Here is a 19,644-nt window from a genome sequence, read left to right as displayed (position 1 = left end):
GCTTCCCCTTGGCCCACCCCCCTCACTTGGGGCCACCTATTATCCCCCAAAATACTTGGGTCCACCTGGCCCGGAAGGTTTGAAGATTCGTCCTGCCTTCCAACTCTACAGCTGTCCCGGGTTCTGCTGTTGCCGCAAACACTGCTCTACCACCTTGACTCCTGTAATACTTTACCGGGCCTCCTCTCTTTTCCTCCTCCCCAAGTTTCTTCCTCTCTCCCCTTCCTCCCACATTCTGCAGGTAGTTTTTCCCCTGCCACCACCACCAACCCCAAGGTCGGTTCAGCTTAGTCATCTACATGCTGCCCCTTGGTGTCATCATCTGAACGTACAGCATTAATTTTCCCACGTGCTGATGACATCTACAAGATTCATTGCAGAAATCCACCAAGGCTCCTTTGGCAGCACCTTCCAAACCCACGACCACTACCATTTAGAAGGACTAGGGCAGCAGATAGATGGGAACACCATCACCTAAAGGTTCCTCTCCAAGCCACTCACCATCCTGATTTGGAAATATATCGCTGCCCCTTCACTGTCACTGGGTCAAAATCCTGGAACTCCCTCCCTAACAGCACTGTGGGTGTACCTACACCACAGGGACTGCAGCGGTTCAAGAGGGCAGCTCACCACCTTCTCGAGCAATTTGGGATGGGCAGTAAATGCTGGCTCAGTCAGTGAGGCCCACATCCCGAGAATGAATAAAAAAAATGCTCCAGCTCTCCACGATCCCTCTTGACAACTCCTCCTTTGCTAAATTATTTGACTGTCTGATATTCAGTACTGGTCCCTTTCTACCGACTCCATTCCTGTCCTTGGCATCAGTATGAGATAACGTTACTCTGTTCAAAATGGTGTCATATTTGATCCTGAGATTTGAATCTGACCATCTATTCATGCCATCACTAAGCCTGTTTCCACCTCCTGTAACTTCGCCCTGCCTCACACCTCCACTGTTGAAACCCTCATTCTTGTCTTTGGTACCTCCAAATTTGACTATTCCAAAGCCCTCTTGGCTCATATCCCACATGATACCCTCAGAAGCTTGATGTCATCCAAAACTCTGCTGTCTGTGTCTTAACTTGGCCACTATCCTGTTCCTCTACTGCTCCTGTGCTTGCTGACCTACATTGGTTCCTGGTCAAGCAACATCTTGATTTTAAAATTCTCATTCTTGTTTTCAAATCCCTCCATGGCCTTGGCACCCCTCCCACTTTTGTAATCTCCTCCAGTCCCACAATTCCCTAAGATATCCGCACACCTCTAATTCTGGCCACCTGTGCATCCCCAATTTTAATTACAGCACCATTGTTGACTGTCTTCAGTTGCCTAGGCCTGAAGCTCTTGAGTACTCTCCCTACACCCCTCTGCTTTTCTACTTGAAGACATGCCTTAAAACTACCTCTTTGACCCAGCTCTTGGTCATCTGACCTAATATCTCCTAATGTGGCTTGGTGTCATACTTTTGTTCTTAATGCTGTTGTGAAGCACCTTGGCACATTTTACTATGTTAAAGGCACCAACTAAATGTAAGTTGTTTTAGTCAGGGAACGCCATGAGCTGATTACATGGATAAAAATATTGGCCTAGAACATTGCAGAAAGGTGGTTCAGCCTATAGTTTACTCCATGATAAAAAAAACCCATGGATCTGTGTCCCTTAACGATTTATGCTGTCCAGTTAAACACTTTTATTTGATCCCTGTGTTGGGTTTGTTACTGCCAGAAGTTTTGGGATAAGATCTTCAATCTCAACTAAGTTACATAAAGTGGACATTAGAACCCTAAATATTCTGTCAATGAATCAGATCTGCCTGAGTTGCTTTGGTTTACTTGTCCAGGTTTCTAAGGGCTAAGAATGCTGAAATCTGATGGTACTAGGCGCCAACACTTCAGAAAATGTCATCCTGTGATGTCCCCTTAAGATCAAACACAGAAATGAAACTAAAGCTAAAACCCTCGGCTCAAAACAGAAGCTCTTCCTCTGCACCCTTTACAGACATAGAAAGTAAATAATCAAAAACAACTAATCACAACATCCTTGAAGCTAATCCCAAATGGGAAGTTTACAGTAGCAACTAACTGACCCAGAAAGGAGCAAAGGGTCTTCATTTAAAAGAAGAACTCCATATCCTGTGATTCTGAATGTAAACAGAAAATTTGGGCAGTCAGCACTTCGACATGAAACAACTTTGTTATAGGTAGAACTCTTTAGAACTGAAAAACTAAATTAACTTTTTTAGTAGAAAATAAGTGGAAGATGGAAACAAAACCCCAATCACAGTAATTTAACTGATTAAATGATCTGTAAAATGGCTTAAAAGGAAATTCTTAGATATAAAAGAGCTAGTGACATTTTAAAAGAAAGAGAATTTGCAAATAGCAAAGATGCTAGAGGAAAATGTTGCAAACTGGAAAGCAGAAGGAACTGAGTTTGCAGGTGCCGTCTAAAATGAAACCTGTAAAGTTGGAGGAACGTGAGTCCTGGAAGGAACGAGAGAAAAGGTCAGCACCCAGTCACCAATGCTCAATTATTGCTCAAATAATGCTCAAAGATTATTATGCAGTTAGTTGACCAGAAGTTTTAATTTTGCATTACATTAACTCATCATGTCCTTGTCTCATTGCAGCAGATGTTCGTCTGTCGTGACACTGGGACAAATTCATACAAATGATTGCACGCTTCCAGTTTTTAAAAAAAATTATTTTAGCTTCAGATGCTGTGAACAAAGTTAAAATAAATCACAAATAAAATAAACCACGGATTAAATACTCTATTCTTGTCAGAATGGAGGGATCCTATATTTCAAACCTATATTGACCATAAAAGATTTATTATTATTCCCCAGTATGTTAAACTTGAAATACTTAATGCAAAGGTCAAATTCCTGATCACAGGTGCCATTTTCTGAGCATGAACTGAAGCAGAGAGTACAGCTGTAACTGTCAACTGAAAAGTCCAATTCACAGTGGTAAAGATTAATACTGTATTATCTGCTGCTACCGGGAAGGGAGGGGTGTGCAGCTTATCTAGCCTCACGACTCCGCAGGTTGCCCTATGGGTTTAAAAGTTTAATTCACTCACCAAAATGGCCAATTAGTTACATTCATTTCTGTTAGACCCAGAATAGGAGAGACTTTAACCAGGCTTCTTTCAATAAACTTAATGATTTGATTTATTATGAAAGTGAAACTTTTTTGAAAACAATTTGTAAGTGCGGGGTAATACACAATTGTAATCTGGAGGTATAACTATTTATCCACTTTAAAATTCCCCAACACACAAGCACACTGTCGATCTGGAGCACCGCCGTGTGAAAATGGATTATTAGCCCCAATAGAGGCCTGGAGGTTCTCAGCAACTGAGCTGCATTGTGGAGGAAAATAGAGCCGGATCAATCCTTTTCATCTCGGCCTCTCAGGTTTCCAAAGATAGGTTCCACTGAGATAAGGATTCTTAGCTGGATGCTGACAATCGCGCGGTTTCAAGCAAGGCAAAGCGAGCAAGTTTCCCTTTCTTAGTTCATTCCCAACTGAATCCAAAAACCAAGTTCAAAACTTAAAGCTCATCTCTGACGGGTGATTTCCAGTAAATCTCTAGCCTTTGCCTTTTAAACCAGTTTTATTTTCCATCCATTAAAATAATTGCAGTGCAAACAAGCAAACAGCCTTCCCCCACTAAAGTACCATGCTGGTCAGGTGATTTCTTGAAAAAGGTATGCTTGCTCCTAGTCTGAAGGTGAACATATTTTTTAAAAAAAAATCCAGGTCAGCTTGCAAGTATCCAGATATTGCCATGTGTTTCCATATTTTAAAAGAAAATGTTCTGAAAGATATGATCCTAACATCTCAAAACATATTTTACAGTAAACGGAAGAAACCACAAAAAGAGGAATTCTGATACCTCCATAGGATTGTGATTTAGTTCCTTTATGATCACTTTTGGGTTTAGAATTATATTCTATTCATGATAACCATGAATCAGCATTCATTTTGTTACCAAACTCTTAATTTGGGTACTTGCTGAAGCTATAATTTTGACTCAAATGAAATCATAGAAAAGTTAGGGTGCAGAAAGAGGCCATTCAGCCCATCACGTCTGCGTTGGTCAAAAAAAGAAAGAAGAAACTCGCTGCTCGTTTTTAATCCACTTTTTAGTACCTGTTCCGTAGCCTTGCAAGTTTACAGCACTTCAGGTGCAGATCCAAGCACTTTTTAAATCAGTTGAGTGTTTCAGCCTCGAACACCAATTTAGGCAGTGAATTTCAGATGCCTGCTACCCTCTGGGTAAAAACCTTTCTCCTTATGTTCCCTCTGATCCTTCCATCAGTCACCTTAAATCTATGCCCCCTGGTAATTGACCCCTCAGCTAGGAGAAACAGATCTTACTTGTCTAGCCCAGGCTCCTCATAATTTTGTACATCTCAATTAGGACACCCTTCAACCTCCCTCTGTTCTAAGGAAAATAACTGTACCCTATGCAATCTTCCTCATTGCTACAATTTTCAAGCCTGGCAATATTTTTGAGTACTCTGTACTCTCTCCGCAGCAATTATCTCCTTCCTGTAATGTGACCAGAACTGTGTACACAATTCCAGCTGTGGTCTAACCAGTGTTTTGTACATTTCCATCATTATGTCCCTGCTTTCATATTGAATACCTTGCCCAATAAGGGAAAGCATTCCATCAATTTTCTTTACCACCTTATCCACCCGTCCTGCCACCTTCAAGGACCTGTGGACATGCACTCCAAGGCCTCTCATTTTCTTCAACCCCTCTCATTATCCTCCCGTTTATTGCGTATTCCCTTGCTTTGTTTGCCCTCCCCAAGTGCATTACCCCTCATTTTTCTGGATTGAACTCCATTTGTCACTTTTCTGCCCACTCAACCAAACCATTGGTATCATTCTGGAGAGAACAACTACCTTCTTCACTATCAACTGCGCAGCCAATTTTTTGTCATCTCCAAATTTCCCAATCATGCCACCCACATACAAGTCCAAAACATTAATATATACAACAAACAGTAACACTGAGCCCTGTGGAATGCCACTGGAAACTGCTTTCCATTCGCTAAAACATCCATTGAACATTACCTTTTATTTCCTGTCGCTGAGCCAATTTTGGATCCAACTCTCCACCTTCCCCCATTTCTCACATTTTTGACCAGTCTGCCACGTGGGACCTTGTCAAATGCCTGACTAAAATCCGTGTGGACAACATCCACAGCACTACCCTCATCAATCTTCCTTGTTACTTCCTCAATTCTATCAAGTTAGTAAAACGTGGATCTTCCCTTAACAAAACCAAGCTGGCTATCCCTGATCTATACGTGCCTTTTTAAGGGACAGTTTATCCTGTGCCTCAATTGATTACAATAATCTGCCCAACACTGAAGTTAGATTGACTGGCCCATAATTTTCTGGCCTATCCCTCACACCCTTTTTAAATATTGGTACAACGTTCACAGACTTCCAATCCCCCAGGACCTTAGCGGTGTCTAATGCGGATTGCAAAATTATCCTCAGAGCATTCTTTCTTCCTTTAACAACCCGGGATACAATAGATCCGGCCTGGTGATTTATCCACTTTCAAGGATGACAGTCCCTCCAGTACTTCCTCTCATTATGCTTATTGTATCTAATATTTCACACTCCTCCTGTTTAACTAGAATGTCTGCATCATCCCGCTCCTCGAGACAAAGTACTCATTGAGAACCCTGCCCACATCTTCAGCATCAATGCACTAGTTACCATGTACATCTGATAGGTCCACCCTTTCCTTAGCTATTCTCTTGCTCTTAATGTACTGGTGAAACACACTTGGGTTTTCTTTGATTTTTACCTGCCAATATTTTTTCGTGTCCTCTCTTTGCTTTCCTAATCTTTTTTACTTCACCCCTTTACTTTCTATACTCTTCTAGGCTTTCTACAGTGTTAAACTTTTTGTGACTGTCATAAGCTCTCTTTCTGCTTTATCTTACCCTGTATTCTTCTGGATAACCAGGGGGCTCTAGATTTGGCAGTACCATTTTTTATGGAGACATGTCTACACTGTGCCTGTAGAATTTTGCTTTTGAATACCTCCCACTGATTTGACCCCGTTTTCCTTTCTAGTAGATGTATCCAGTCCACTTTTGCCAGCTCACATTTCAGCTTTATAAAATTTGCCTTTCCCCATAGAAGAGATAAGCTAGTGAATAGCTGCAACAGCTGATGCAGCTGACTTGGATTTTCAAAACATTTTTGACAAAGTTCCTCATGTGAGGGTGGAAAGCAAGCTCAGGATCATTGCCTAGAGGGGTTGAGATCTAGTTTGTCAACAAGAGAAAAGATAACAAACAGAAAAAACCCTGCCAGGGCATGGTAATCAATGGAGCTCCAGCAAGATATCTTATAGGACCCTAGCTGTTCTTAGTGCTTGTGAATGATATGGAACAGGGTAGCTGTAGTGTGATTAAATTTGATCATAAAAGATCTATGAAAAATCTAAATAATCAAACATACAGCATTGAGGTTGGATGCTGGAGCACTGCAGCTAACCAGTATATTGCCATGTAATGCTAGCTGGCTCCTTAGCACGCAAACCCTGCGTCAAAAATAAACCTGACAGAAAAACACATTTCTTCTAAAATGTCTGAGGGCATTAAGGACATAAGAAATAGGAGTAGGCCGAATGGCCCCTTGAGCCTGCTGCACCGTTCAAGAAGGTGGCTGAATGTGTGCATCCTCTGTGTTTTCCTGCCCTATCCCTATATCCCTTGTTTCCTTTAGTGTCCAAAAATCTATCGGTCTGAGCCTTGAATATGCTCATTGATTGAGTATCCACAGCCCTCTGAAGTAGAGAATTCCAGGTACACAACCAAATGAATGGAGAAATGACTCCTCATCTCAATCCAAATAGGTGACCCCTTATTCTGAGACTGTGACCCCAGTTCAAGACTTTCCAGTCAGGGAAACGGCCTTTCAGCATCTGTCCTGTCAAGCCATCTAAGAATTTAAACATTTCAATGAGATCACCTCTCATTCTTCTAGATGCCAGAAAATATAGGCCCATTTTACTTGATTTTTCCTCACAGGACATCCCTGTCATCCCAGGAATCAATCTAATGAACCTTTGCACCCCTAGTGCAATTATATCCTTCCTGGATAAGGAGACTAAAACCGTACACCATATAATTGCAGCTTTTAGTGATGAGTACAAGAACCCCTCTAAATACCAATATTTACTAGTCTCTCACCTTTTTAAACAATATTGTGCTTTTCCATTCTTCTGACCAAAATGGATAATTTCACACTTTGTCATATTATACTCCATCTGTTACTCACTTAACCAGTCTAAATCACTTGGCAGCCTCTTTGCATCCTATTTGTAACTTACTTTCCCATCCGGCTTTGTATCATTGGCAAACTTAGGTGAGGGAACCAAGTGTAAAATATCCAGGTCATTGATGTCGATTGTAAATAGCTGAAGCTCAAATGCTGGTCCTTGTGGTACTCTGCTGGTTACAGTCTGCTAATATGAAAATGAACCATTTATTTCTACATTCTGTTTTCTGTCTATTAACTAACCCCCAACCCATGCTGGTATATTACTTGAGTCCATGAGCCCTAATCTTGTGTAACAACCTTCTGTGGGACACCTTATCACATGCCTTCTGAAAATTCAAATATACTACATCCACTGGTTCCCCCTTAACTAGCCTGCTATTTACAGCCTCAAAAATTTTCAAATGCAATTTCAATTTCATAGAATGCTGTTGCATCTGCCTAATCATACTGGGTTGGATTTTGATGCCAGCAGTGAAGCAACAATGTTCACCCTGACCTCAAAGCTATCCACAAAGGTCTGGAGAGCTCGGTGGCATGGATTTCCCCTAGCGCAAGATCATTTTGAATCTGGAACCAAATCAAAGATTTCTTGAGGCATCCCACAGCATTGATGGCTGCAAGCGGGATAAGCAGCCAGTCACATTGAAGTATTCTCAGACAGCAAACCAGCAAGTAACAACCATTGAATCCTTTCACTTAGAATTTTAAATTCTACAAATAATGGAATAAATTATTAGGACTTGCACATGGGATCAAGCTAGAAGCTAAAATATTAAAAACTACAAAACTAAATTAATTCGCACAATTTCCCATTGGCAAAATTTGACATAAATATAAAATTACTCTTTTTAGGGCCAGTGTTCAGTAATTATGAACTTAATTTTAAATACCCAATTGCACGTCATTCAACAAGGTATAACTTTTTGAAGATTTTTACAATGATACTAAGAATGTAAAGTGGAAGTTCTCACTAGTGTAAATGATTTCTAGTTGGCTTTGTTTTGGGGGACCTCAACAACGTATCCTCTGGAGAAGGAGTGAAGTAATGGCAGCAAACACTAATGGTTTTGCTTTTATTATTATTGCAAAATCTAGGCCATTGTGACTTTCCAAGTGCCCTGTTACTGTGCCCTTAATAGATTCTAGCAGATTTCCTACTAATGTGTCAGACTGACAGGCCTATGGTTCCCCATTTCCCCCCCTCCCCCAACTGCACGGTTACATTTGCTGCCTTCCAAATATGGGAACCATTTTGGTTTTCCCAGAATTTCCTAGATTGCAGCGTACCCCTATCTCTGAAGCGCATCTGAAAACCCTAGTGTTTTGACCATCAGGCCCAGGGTTTATGCTTGTATTTAACATACCTCTGCAAGTCCATGACTGAATAATCAGTAAATAAAAATACCTGGAAAAATTCAGGTCTGGCAGCATCTGCAGAGAGGAACGCAGTTAACTTTTTGAGTCCGTATAACTCTTCAACAGAACGAAGTAAAAATAGAAAAGAGGTGAAATATAAGCTGGTTTAAGGGAGGGTGGGGCAGGTAGAGCTGGATAGAGGGCCAGTGATAGGTGGAGATAGCCAAAAGGACAAAGAGGTGTTGAAGGTGGTGATATTATCTAAGGAATGTGCTAATTAAGGGTGGAAAGCAGGACAAGCAAGGTTCAGATAGCCCTAGTGGGGGTAGGGTGGGGTGAAGGGAAGGGATTGAAATAGGCTAAGAGGCAGAGATAAAACAATAGATGGAAATACATTTAAAATATTGGAAATAGGTGGGAAAAGAAAAATCTATATAAATTATTGGGGGGAAAAAGGGGCATCTGAAAGAGGGTGGGGATGGAGGAGAGAGTTCATGATCTAAAATTGTTGAATTCAATATTCAGTCTGGAAGGTTGTAAAGTGCCTAGTCAGAAAATGAGGTGCTGTTCCTCCAGTTGGCGTTGAGCTTCACTGGAACAATGCAGCAGGCCAAGGATGGACATGTGGGCATGAGAGCAGGGTTGAAATGGCAAGCGACAGGGAGGTCTGGGTCATGCTTGCAGACAGACCGAAGGTGTTCTGCAAAGTGGTCACCCACTCTGCTTTTGGTGTCTCCAATGGATTGAATAATCAGTGTTTCCTCAAGGAGTTGTGTCATTAACAGCCTGTGAAACTGATTGCTCAAATGCTCATAAATAGCAGAAGTGATCAGCTAGTCTTTCATCCATTGTTGCATCTCTGAATTTATACACTTCATTCCACAATACTCTTAATTGTATTCAAATCTTAAATGTTGTCACTTAAGGGTACTAATAGGCCATTAGAAAATTAATTTGGTACACTTGTCCTGTGATTCCTGGTTACTCAATTCAACTTGCTCCACCTACAGTCTCACTTCTACAAACACTCAGTTCAAACAATGGTTCAATTTCTCAAACAAAGGTTCAATTTCTCAAACATACTCTTTGCAGGCAAAGACAGAATCTGTAACTGAATATTTTTGTAGCTCAAAAGATCATAATATAAAAATGTGACTCGTTAATTATGATTAATTATTTGCAATTTTCACTTAACAGATATAAAGAGACACTTGCTGAAATTAGGGTGTAGTTGAGTTAGGAGGTGTATGCTTATAATGTTTCACTCTCTAAGTAAGTGTTAGACTGGATAAAGATTGGCTCAAGTACTGTCCTTTGCCAACTGGCTCTTTAGAGTATAATATGACAAACCCACGAATGTGTTTTACATCAGTTCTAGTGGTGTTGACACCATAATGCATTAGTTTTTTATGCTAATTATCAATGCTCCATTTATAAACATTTAAGATCACATTTGGAGTAAGGTGTGCAATTCTCTAGTCCTTTATTAAAGCAAGGATATTACAGAGTCAATGAAAGGTAGAGAGGAAGGAGAGATCAGAAAGGAAAGTCTTTCCAGGGTGGAAGATCGAAGTAACTTGAATGACAAGTGGTGGTACAGGGCGAAGTGGGGTGTTAATGGAAAAAGTAAATAAAAGATGGGTCTAGAGGAGTTGTAAATAATAACACAAACATTACTGGTTGTCTATAAAATTGGTTATAGTTTGAGATTGTTGAATTCTGTGTCAAGCCCACAAGGCTGTAAAGTGCCTAATCAAAGCATTAGAGCGTTGTCCTTGTGAAGTTCAACAGAAGCTCGCTCGAGAACAGTGCTGAAGGCTGAGGACAGACAGAGAGAGAGTGGGAGATGAAGGGTGGAATTTTGTCATCCCTCCTGCGGTGGGTTTGATGGCGGCGCCGGGGGGTGGGGGGAGGGTGTGGGGGTGCAGTAGCTGTAAAGTTGGTTTCCCACTGGCATAAAATGACAATGGGAGTATGTGCTCCCACGTTTCGTGGTGGTTTGCCATTCCTGCCAGAGGCCAGCATGAAACCACTTTGCATCCTGTTAATGGGATGCAGCTGAAGGCTCGACTGGAATCCCCTCCACCCCCCTGCCAAAATCATCCATGCCACTGGTGGGTCTTTCCCACGGGTCCAGAACACTCCTGGACCAAATGTCAGCAGCAAGAAGGCCTGGGGCAACTCGCGGAGATCGGTAGGGAAAATGGAGATCTCCAGTAACCAGACCCTGGAACACTGAGTGCAGCAGTGGGTGAGTGGAGCATCTACAGTGTAGATCTTCTATCTTCAGGACCTTCCAGGTGGTGGATCTTCTAAATAAAACTTTTTAAAATGGCGCCTTGATATGATGGCAGCGTGCAAGCCATCTAGCCCTCCTTGCCACACAGTGTCAGGAAACCCTCGATTGCATAATTAATGAGGCCGGCATCGCACAATTAAGCGCAAATTCCCACCAGCCTCTGCGGTGGGAAAGACTTCATGCTCCCACCCCTGCCATGGGACTTGGTTCCAAAGGAAAAATTCCGCTCAGTAAAATGGCAATTGACTGGAAGCTAAAGGCCATGCTTGTGGACTGAAGAGAGTTGTTCAGCAAAGCAATCACCCAATCTGTTGTTTTTCTTCTCGTTGATTATAGAGGGTGTTGAGACACTGGAGAGGTTAGAGTATAGATTGTGTGGAATTATACCTGATGCAAATATGGACTTGATGATTTAGAAATTTTAAAGGCATTTTAAAATCATGAAGGGATGTCACAGGATAGATGAGAACAAACACTTCCCAGTGACTGAAGGCTCTAAAATGAGGCAGCATATACGCGAGATTCAGGAGGCAGAGCAGGATGGATTTTTTTTAAAAGGTTGGTATGTCAATGGAGAATACTACTCGAGCTGGTAGCCAAAGAGATAATGTCAACATTTAAAAATAGGTTAAATTGGTGGTTGCGGAAAAGGCCCATAAAGATATGGAAACAAGGTGGTTACATGGGATAAGGATGACTTTTAATAAACATCAGCAAAGATAGACTGCCTGTTTCCATGTTGTAATTGCTGTGCAATTCTTTGAAGGGTACAAATGTTATAATGTTTTGAAACTTTTTTTTAGGTTGGCCAACTCTTGCAGCAGTTGGCATTGACGGGCAGTGAGGAAGCAGATCCACGATTGAAGAATAGTCTGTCCAAATTTGACAAAGTAAGTTGATCAGAGCTCTGAGATGCAATGATTAAAAGTTGCAAGAATAACAAGGGAATGTAACTGTGTGGTGAAGACATATTCTAACTACCTTCAGTGTGCTCATCAGGGATATTGAGCTTAATGGTAATTTGGCTATCTGATCAATTGTAGATTTTTTTAACCTATAATGGTTTCCGTTTGCATATTTTCAACATTATAAATGAAATACTGCATACATTTTAAGCATTAATCTGATAGTTGGCAAAAGGAATCCTTGTAAATTCTGATTTTACAAACATTCAAAACCCTACTTTGTATCAGGTTCATAAGGAGTTACTAAAAATGTGCATCCTTGAGCTAGGGAAGGAAGGAATCATCTCCAATTCCTATTCTTGGTGATAATCTCTGTACCCGAAAAATATAATTGTGGCTTTTGAGTGGAGGCAAAATCGATGAGGACAGCTGAGATTAAATAAGCTTCCTAAGACTTGCAGTCCTAGGATGGCTGATCATTTGAGCAATGAACTCCATATTTGACAGGTAGTGGAGGCATTTCAGCACCATGTGCAAGCATATTTCATTGCCATCTGAAGAGGAGAGGGAGAAAATTGCCACAATGGGAAGGAATTACTAAAGTTTCATGGTAGTGTTTTTAAATAACTTGAATGTTGTGTGCTAGTTTAAGATGTTTGAGAAATGAATAATGGGGGAACCAAGTAAAGAATAGATCTAAACAACAATAGATAACAATAGATTGCAGGGATGGGGGTGCGGTGGATTGCATTTGTGAAAATAAAGAAGCAGTACTTTAAACAATGAAGGATTTAAATGCATTCAAGCTAAGCTGGAAACAAACTGGAAACAGGGTAACCAAAAAGGAGTTTGAAACATTTTAGCACGATGGAAGGGAGAGAAAATTGCCCCACCCGGAACCAATGCTTGGTCACTACCATATTTAATCGCCAGTATAACCTTAAATTGACTTTTATGATCGTGCTTGCCCAATCTTTTGGTTGTCAGTCAAATATATACTGTTGTTACAGGAGGGTGGTTGATTCTACTTTTAACAAACAACTCCAAAAAATATGGAAAATAGCTTTTCACCAGATTTTCAAATTTAGTATCTTAAAATGGATACAAAGAATCACATGGAGGCTTTTATTTACTCAGTTGAATTTGTTGAGTGTAGACTTTGGCATCAGTTGCTTATTCTTATCCAATTCTATTCCAAGTCATTAGTTATATCAGGGACTGTGTCTAACATTTGAGTTTCACACTACATTTGTCAGAAGCTTCTACCAACAAAGCAAAAACGATCCCACGCTAACATTTACGAGTGTCGCATTATATCCAATTCCCTAATTCTGTTCTCTAGGCAAACTATTTCTGCTACTGATCTCTTCCACCAGTAAAACTAAGATCCAGATGTCAACAATTAATTTGTGATGTCAGACTTTTGACTCTCAACTGTTGTTAGCCTGGGAAATCTGTTATGGAAGCATGTTGTCTGTGCTTGTTTTTCACTAACCTATTTGTAAGGTAATACTATGCCCTGTATTGGAATGACATAATTTAGACTTTAGTATTTTACCTTTCTGGTGTGGATTCAAATCCAGTCAAGACTGATTGGATGAAAGTTTCTTCTGTTTGTTGGCTGCCCTGATCTTAGGTGAGATTAGTTTGTTCAATTTAAATCTAATTTTTAATGGACTGCAGCACATAACTACCTTTTAATAAATTATTAATTGACTGGCAGCAACCCACTTAAAATGCAAAGTAGTGCATTCGCTGTGGGAAGGAGGCAAATGAAATTGGATGGAACAAGGTTCCTGGAGCATCATGGGATACCAAATGAGTTGCATGAAAAACTGAGCAGAAAATAACTGGAATAAATGCCGTTCCCTGCCACAAATTAAGCATGGGCCCACCACTTAAAAACATTCAAGTGTAAACTGGGCAGTCGCTTTACACCAGCCAAAAATTTCATTACTGTCAATTTTTTTTCAAAAATATACTTTATTCATAATATTTGTAAAAGTACATTGTAATGTCAAATTTGAATTGTTGCAAAGTACAAAATATATCATTACACTTAAGATTGCAGGTCATGTTTGCAATGATCATTTATATTTCATGTCAAACATTCTCTCAGTTGCTGGTTGTAGTGGCTCAAGTGTTGTGTTTATTTTGGGTGGAAATATCTGCTAACTCATCAGCTCACACCTCTTTGTTCTTGTAGTCAGCGAACTTTAAAGAAGTAATTAACATCTAATTTGAGATGCGCTAAACGTAATAAGAGTCCTATTGAGGCCAACTTCATTTTAATTTATATTTTTGAATGAGAAACCTGCAGTGAAATCTGCACAGTCATTTATGAGATTTCCCTCATTAAGAACTGTCCTAAGCAAAGCGAAACTGTTTTACTGTTCCAGTGAATTTGTGCTTGTAGTCAGTCGTAATAAAAAGCTCAGATGTGAAAGCTAGCTGCCAACAAAGCTCGTTGAGTCAATTGTCTCAAATCCGTTATTTAACTGAAATATCACATCATACAGGGGTCCAGTCCGAAACAGAGTAATAATCTGCACTTTCAAACAGTTACCGGGGCTGAACCTCATATGATATTGTGTGACCAGAATTCTAAATCGCAGCAAATGCTTCTGTTGCTTACCTTCTGAAGGCTTAAAAGGCAACACAGTACAAACCAACCCTGCGCTCTTTGAGGCAATCTTTAATGCTGGAACGAACGAAATTCTGCTTGCAGAACCACAGAATTTTAATGGCACAGAAGGAGGCCACTCGGCCTACCATGTCTGCACTGGCTCTCCAAAAGAGCATTATGACCTAGTGCCATTGCCTTGCCTTTTCCCTGTACCCCTGCACAGCCTGCGCTGCTCTTTGCAAAATGTGGGGGAGGAGCTCTACTCTTTAATTGTACTTAATGAACACTTGTGATAACTTGAAAGTGGTGATTCATGAATAAAGCCGCGTATGTAACTGGAATCACATGACCATAGATTGGAGACAGCACAGAATGAAACCACTTGGCCCATCGTGCCTGCTCTCTGCAAGAGCAACTCGGTTAGTCCCACTTCCCTGCAGACCTGCAATTTTTTCTCAACAGATAATTATCCAATTCCATCTTGAAAGCCGTGCTTACAGGCAATGCATTCCAAATCCTAACCTGTCACTGGGTAAAAAGGTTTTTCCTCATGTCACTTCTGGCTCTTTTGCCAATCATCATGTGGGGTGTTCTCTGGTTTTCGACTGGAATTTACTCGACTATTATTTCTACTGCAGTCTGACCATTTGCAGAAGAAGGTGATTTGATTTCAAATAGATTTTTTATTTGTAACATACAAAAATGTAATTATTTTGTTCACTGAACCTCTGCAGAGTTGTGTTGCAGCTTTCTTGGATGTTATCATTGGAGGTCGTACAGTGGAAACCCCTCCTATGTCCTCAGTGAACCTGCTGGAAGGACTTAGTAGGACTGTGGTTTACATGACCCATAGTCAACTTACAAACTTGGTAAGCATGTGATTTCCTCATTCATTTTTAGCTTGTTACAGACAGGGGAGAGATGGTAGGATGGTTCCCCCCTTTCCTCTCAACTAACCACAACAGGATGTGTTTTAAAGAAGTGTTTTAACCCCTTGAGTGCTGTGACACTCAAGAACAGACACACAACAGGCTTTGCTAACTTTTTAAAAAAGAATAAATGTTTATTTCTGACCACCTGAAATATAATCGCAACAGCACACACGCATGCACACATACGAAAATGTGATTCCAAAAGAGTAGTATGCCCTTAGATTTTTAAAAGAGTCACTTTTACTCTTGGCTTTCGAGATGGCAGCTGGAAATGTTGCAGGCTGATAAGTCTCTCTTTTATCTCATTGAATGTAATGAAGCTTGGAAGTTTCTGGTGATCGATTCACAGTGACTTAATCCTGGCAACAGTAGGTCTCTGGATTGGTTCTGCAAATAGTAGAAAAAAACGAATAGCCCTCACTTCTCTGCCTGTTAGGGGCAGGATTTCTTTTTGCTGGGCAGAATCACTTGTCTCTGTGGTCTCTGTCTCCCAGACTAACTGACCTGGGCTGCTGCTCAAAATGTGAGTTAGTATGGTGTTTCTCACCTAAACTGGTTTCTGTCATGTGACCATGGTATTGGTGTTCCCATTGCCGACGCAAAAGCCCCTGAATGCATTTGCATTGTCTCACAATGTGGATTTGAATCTCAGCCATTTACGCCGCCTTGTGATAGAGTGGGGCGGTTTTCCTTGTTCCCATTTTGTGGAATTTCAGTCTGTGGTCATTGTACATCAATTTTGGTAGGCAATAAAGTTCCTAAGTCTGCAGGAGAGATCTGTTCCATTTTTAATGCCTTCACAAAAGACTTTGCAAAAGTTCATTTACATTTTAATGTCCTGACCCGAAAAGCAAGCCACTTGCAGCCTTGGGTAGTTATGTGTCTGTTTCCAGACAAAGTGGACTCCATCTTGTGTCAAGGTAAATCATCGCTTTCCATTCTACTTTGTAAAAGTGAACATCTTTTTCATAAATTTGGGATATAATTAGATGGGCAAGACAGGCTAGCATTTTTGTAAAGCATGCAAGATGATTTTGTGATGCAAATCTGATGGTATACAGACTCAATAATGCTCAATAATATGTAATCTTTTGCAAACACTGGTTTTTGTTCTACTCATTTGCCTCAACCACTTCGATTTCATGGTTGTGCTCAGTTCATGTAGTAAATTGATTCCTTGGATGATCTGAGTATATGGCTTAAAGGCATCCTACTGAATTAATATTTAGAGCTATTTTTGCACATTAAATTTGGTAATCTTATGTTGTTACATCTATTATATTTTAAATGTTTCCATGTAGGTATTGTTCTATCTTAACATTGCCTTCATTTTTTGTGCTTTTTCCACCTCCCTTTATGCTCAGCCTGATTGCTTCTCAGTTAAGAGGGTAGATGCATACCAAGTTTCCTGATTTATTGTACTTATCTGGTATTAAAATAAAATAAAAATGCTCTAAATTTTTCTCCACACATACGTAGATATGCAGTTTATGCACGTGCACACACGTGCGCAGTTCGCTCACATTCTGTTCCTGGTGTGGTTTTTCAGACTGGTTGTCTCCATTTCAATGGTTTTGCAATGTGGAAGGTACAGTGATGCAATGTGCAGCCATCTTTGACTGCGATTCTAAGTCACTGGGATGTGGCTTTAGTCTTTCTAAAAAAAATTCAGTTAGTAATTTCCAGCCAGTAGAAGCCATTTTTTCCAAAAGCACGGTTTCACAAGTGGTTGATCACTGGGCATGGCTCGGATTTTTGTTTAGCAGGAGGACACATGTTTTCATCCATGTCTGTTTTGTACCTGAGTAGTTTACTGCAGCCACTGTGCTCACTATTTCAAAATTTCTCTTCTTCGCATTTCACACATAATAGGAAGACAGTTGCTCAAGCATTGATAACATTTTATTGCATCTCAAACCATACTTTTTAATGACTTTAATGTTCACATGAAATTCTTTTGGCGACCTTATTCAATACAACAAATTTCAAAGCTTCCACCAATTACTGCACAAATAGGTTTATTTATGCCCTTACGTTATAGGCTTCTCCTCTCGTTGCTTCAATGCGGAAGAAATTGAATGTAGAAATAAGCCTTCTATAAACTAGCGATTGAAAACTTAATCTGGCTACCCTAACTGTAAGTAATGACCTCCACAGATGATGTCCCAACTAGCAGAAATAGTTGCTATCTATATAACCTCTCTGTTCCCCTTAATATCTTGAAAACTTTGACCAAATCACCCCTTAAGATTGTAATTTCCCGGGAATACTGCCCTAGCCTGTTTAATTTCTCCTTGTCATTCAGTCCTTGGAGTCCAGCTATCATTCTCGCAAATCTGTGCTGCATCCCCTCTTAGACTAATATGTCCTTCCTTAGATGCGCCCAGAACTGAACATTGTGTGGACTAATTAGGGCTTTGTTTTACTGTAGCATGACTTATAATCCCTAGAATTCAAATCCTCCAGATATCAAGGCCAACATTCCATTAGCATTTTGATTTTTTTTGGACCATGACATTTTACTGATCTATGCACAAGGACTCCTAAATCTCTTTGAACCTCCACTCCTAGCTTTTCATCATTTAGAAAGTTCTCTGATCTAATTTATTTTTTTAGGTCCAAAGTTAATGACCTCCCACTTGGCTACATTGAAAACCACTTGTCAGCTTTTGTCCATTCACTTAATCAATTAGTGTTGTCACCAATACAAATGTGCCACTACCTTTTCCACACCAGTGTTTTGTTTCACATGATCTCGTTCAGACCATTTGGACTGTGCCAAGTCATAGCCAGGCACTCTCCTGAAGGCAGGGCATTATGAGGGAGTGACAACTGGAGTTGCTCATCTATTCGTCCAGTTGCCATCTTACAGATTGGCAGAAGCTGAGAACAGAAGTTGTTGTTTTTCACCCTTGATCCCAGTCTGAAGCCAATGTTGCAGAAGGAACCTTAAACAAAAAGCCAGGGGGGGAAAGAATAGAAAAAAGATCCTGCCTGCAAACTTGTAGTCTTTTCTTAACAGTCAACAGTCATTACTGAAGCTCATTCACTTTGGTGAATCTTAATAGGTTTGTAGTAGATCTAACAGTTTTTTTATTGACATAAACTTTACATATTTAATTTTTATATAGGTGACTTTCGCACGACATGTAAGGTCAGGGGAGCTACTAAGAGAAGAGGACAAGATGGCTCTGGAGAACCTTATCATTAATGTTCCTCAACCCAGAGCAGGGAAGAGCAATAGCCTTGAGCTGACTCCCTCCAGCACACCCCAGCTGTCTCCTGCAACTACTCCAGCCAACAGAAAAAATCGACTGCAAATAGGTAGGAGACACAGCTGTTTTGCTTAACTCTGCAAGGAGCACAGCAGCATTTCTGCAAATATGGAACATTAGAAATTGTCTTGGTATGAATGAAGTGCTCTGGATATTTATATTTGTACTTTACACTGTTTTCTAGAATCTTGCAGAATTTCTATTTTTTGCTGATAAGATTGTGAAAGTGTTTATTATGAAAGTGCAAAGGACATCAAGTTCCTCATCAGCTGGAGACTAAAATTTTAAAGACTAAAACTGGGGAGGGTGCAGTGGAGATTTATGAGGATGTTGCCAGGAATGGAGCATTTTACCTATGAGGAAATATTGCATAAGCTGGGCTTGGCCTTCTCTCTTCCAAGGAAGACAAGGGGAGATTTGGCTGAGGTGTATAAAATTGAGGGGCCTAAATAGAGTGGACAGAAAGGACCCAATTCCATTAGAGGAATCAATAACCAGGGTGCACGTATTTAAAGTAATTGGTAGAAGGGTTAGGGGGAGTTGAGTAATCTTTTCGTTTAGAGGGTGGTGTGGGGGTCTGGAACTCACTGCCTGAAAGCGTGGTAGAGGTAGAAGCCCTCATTGTAGTTTTTATTTAAAAAAAACCCACTTGGGAATGGCATTTTCAATGGATAAACACAGGGTTTTGGGTCAATAGTTAGAAGGTGGGATTAGGCTGGATATCTGTCTTTTGACTGGCATGGACACAATGGGCCATATAGCTGCCTCCTGTGCTATAAGTTTTTTTTTTCTCTATGCTTCTGTCTTTTTTTTAGTTATGCAACTAGGAAATACAATGCACTTCAACTGGAAGTTGCTATATGATTTCATTGTCAGTCTCTGGAAACACAAGTCTTGTGTGTTTTTTGTACTTGGTACTCA

At 40.4% G+C, this 19,644-nt stretch overlaps 1 protein-coding gene across 9 annotated transcripts in view; it reads left to right on the top strand.

Moving 5' to 3' along the window:
• Positions 1-19,644, top strand: part of gapvd1 (GTPase activating protein and VPS9 domains 1) — a 124,950-nt gene that overhangs the window by 40,983 nt on the left and 64,323 nt on the right. For all 9 annotated transcript variants that reach the window (XM_041193012.1, XM_041193010.1, XM_041193008.1 and 6 more), the window contains 3 exons: positions 11,789-11,875; positions 15,251-15,385; positions 18,580-18,772. In XM_041193012.1, the coding sequence (XP_041048946.1) occupies positions 11,789-11,875; positions 15,251-15,385; positions 18,580-18,772 (415 nt within the window). The remainder of the gene's footprint in view (positions 1-11,788; positions 11,876-15,250; positions 15,386-18,579; positions 18,773-19,644) is intronic.

Source organism: Carcharodon carcharias, chromosome 8, assembly GCF_017639515.1.
Source record: "Carcharodon carcharias isolate sCarCar2 chromosome 8, sCarCar2.pri, whole genome shotgun sequence".
Lineage (NCBI taxonomy): Eukaryota > Metazoa > Chordata > Chondrichthyes > Lamniformes > Lamnidae > Carcharodon > Carcharodon carcharias.
Note: the sequence above shows the minus strand (reverse complement) of the source record. Positions and strands in the feature narration are given on the sequence as shown.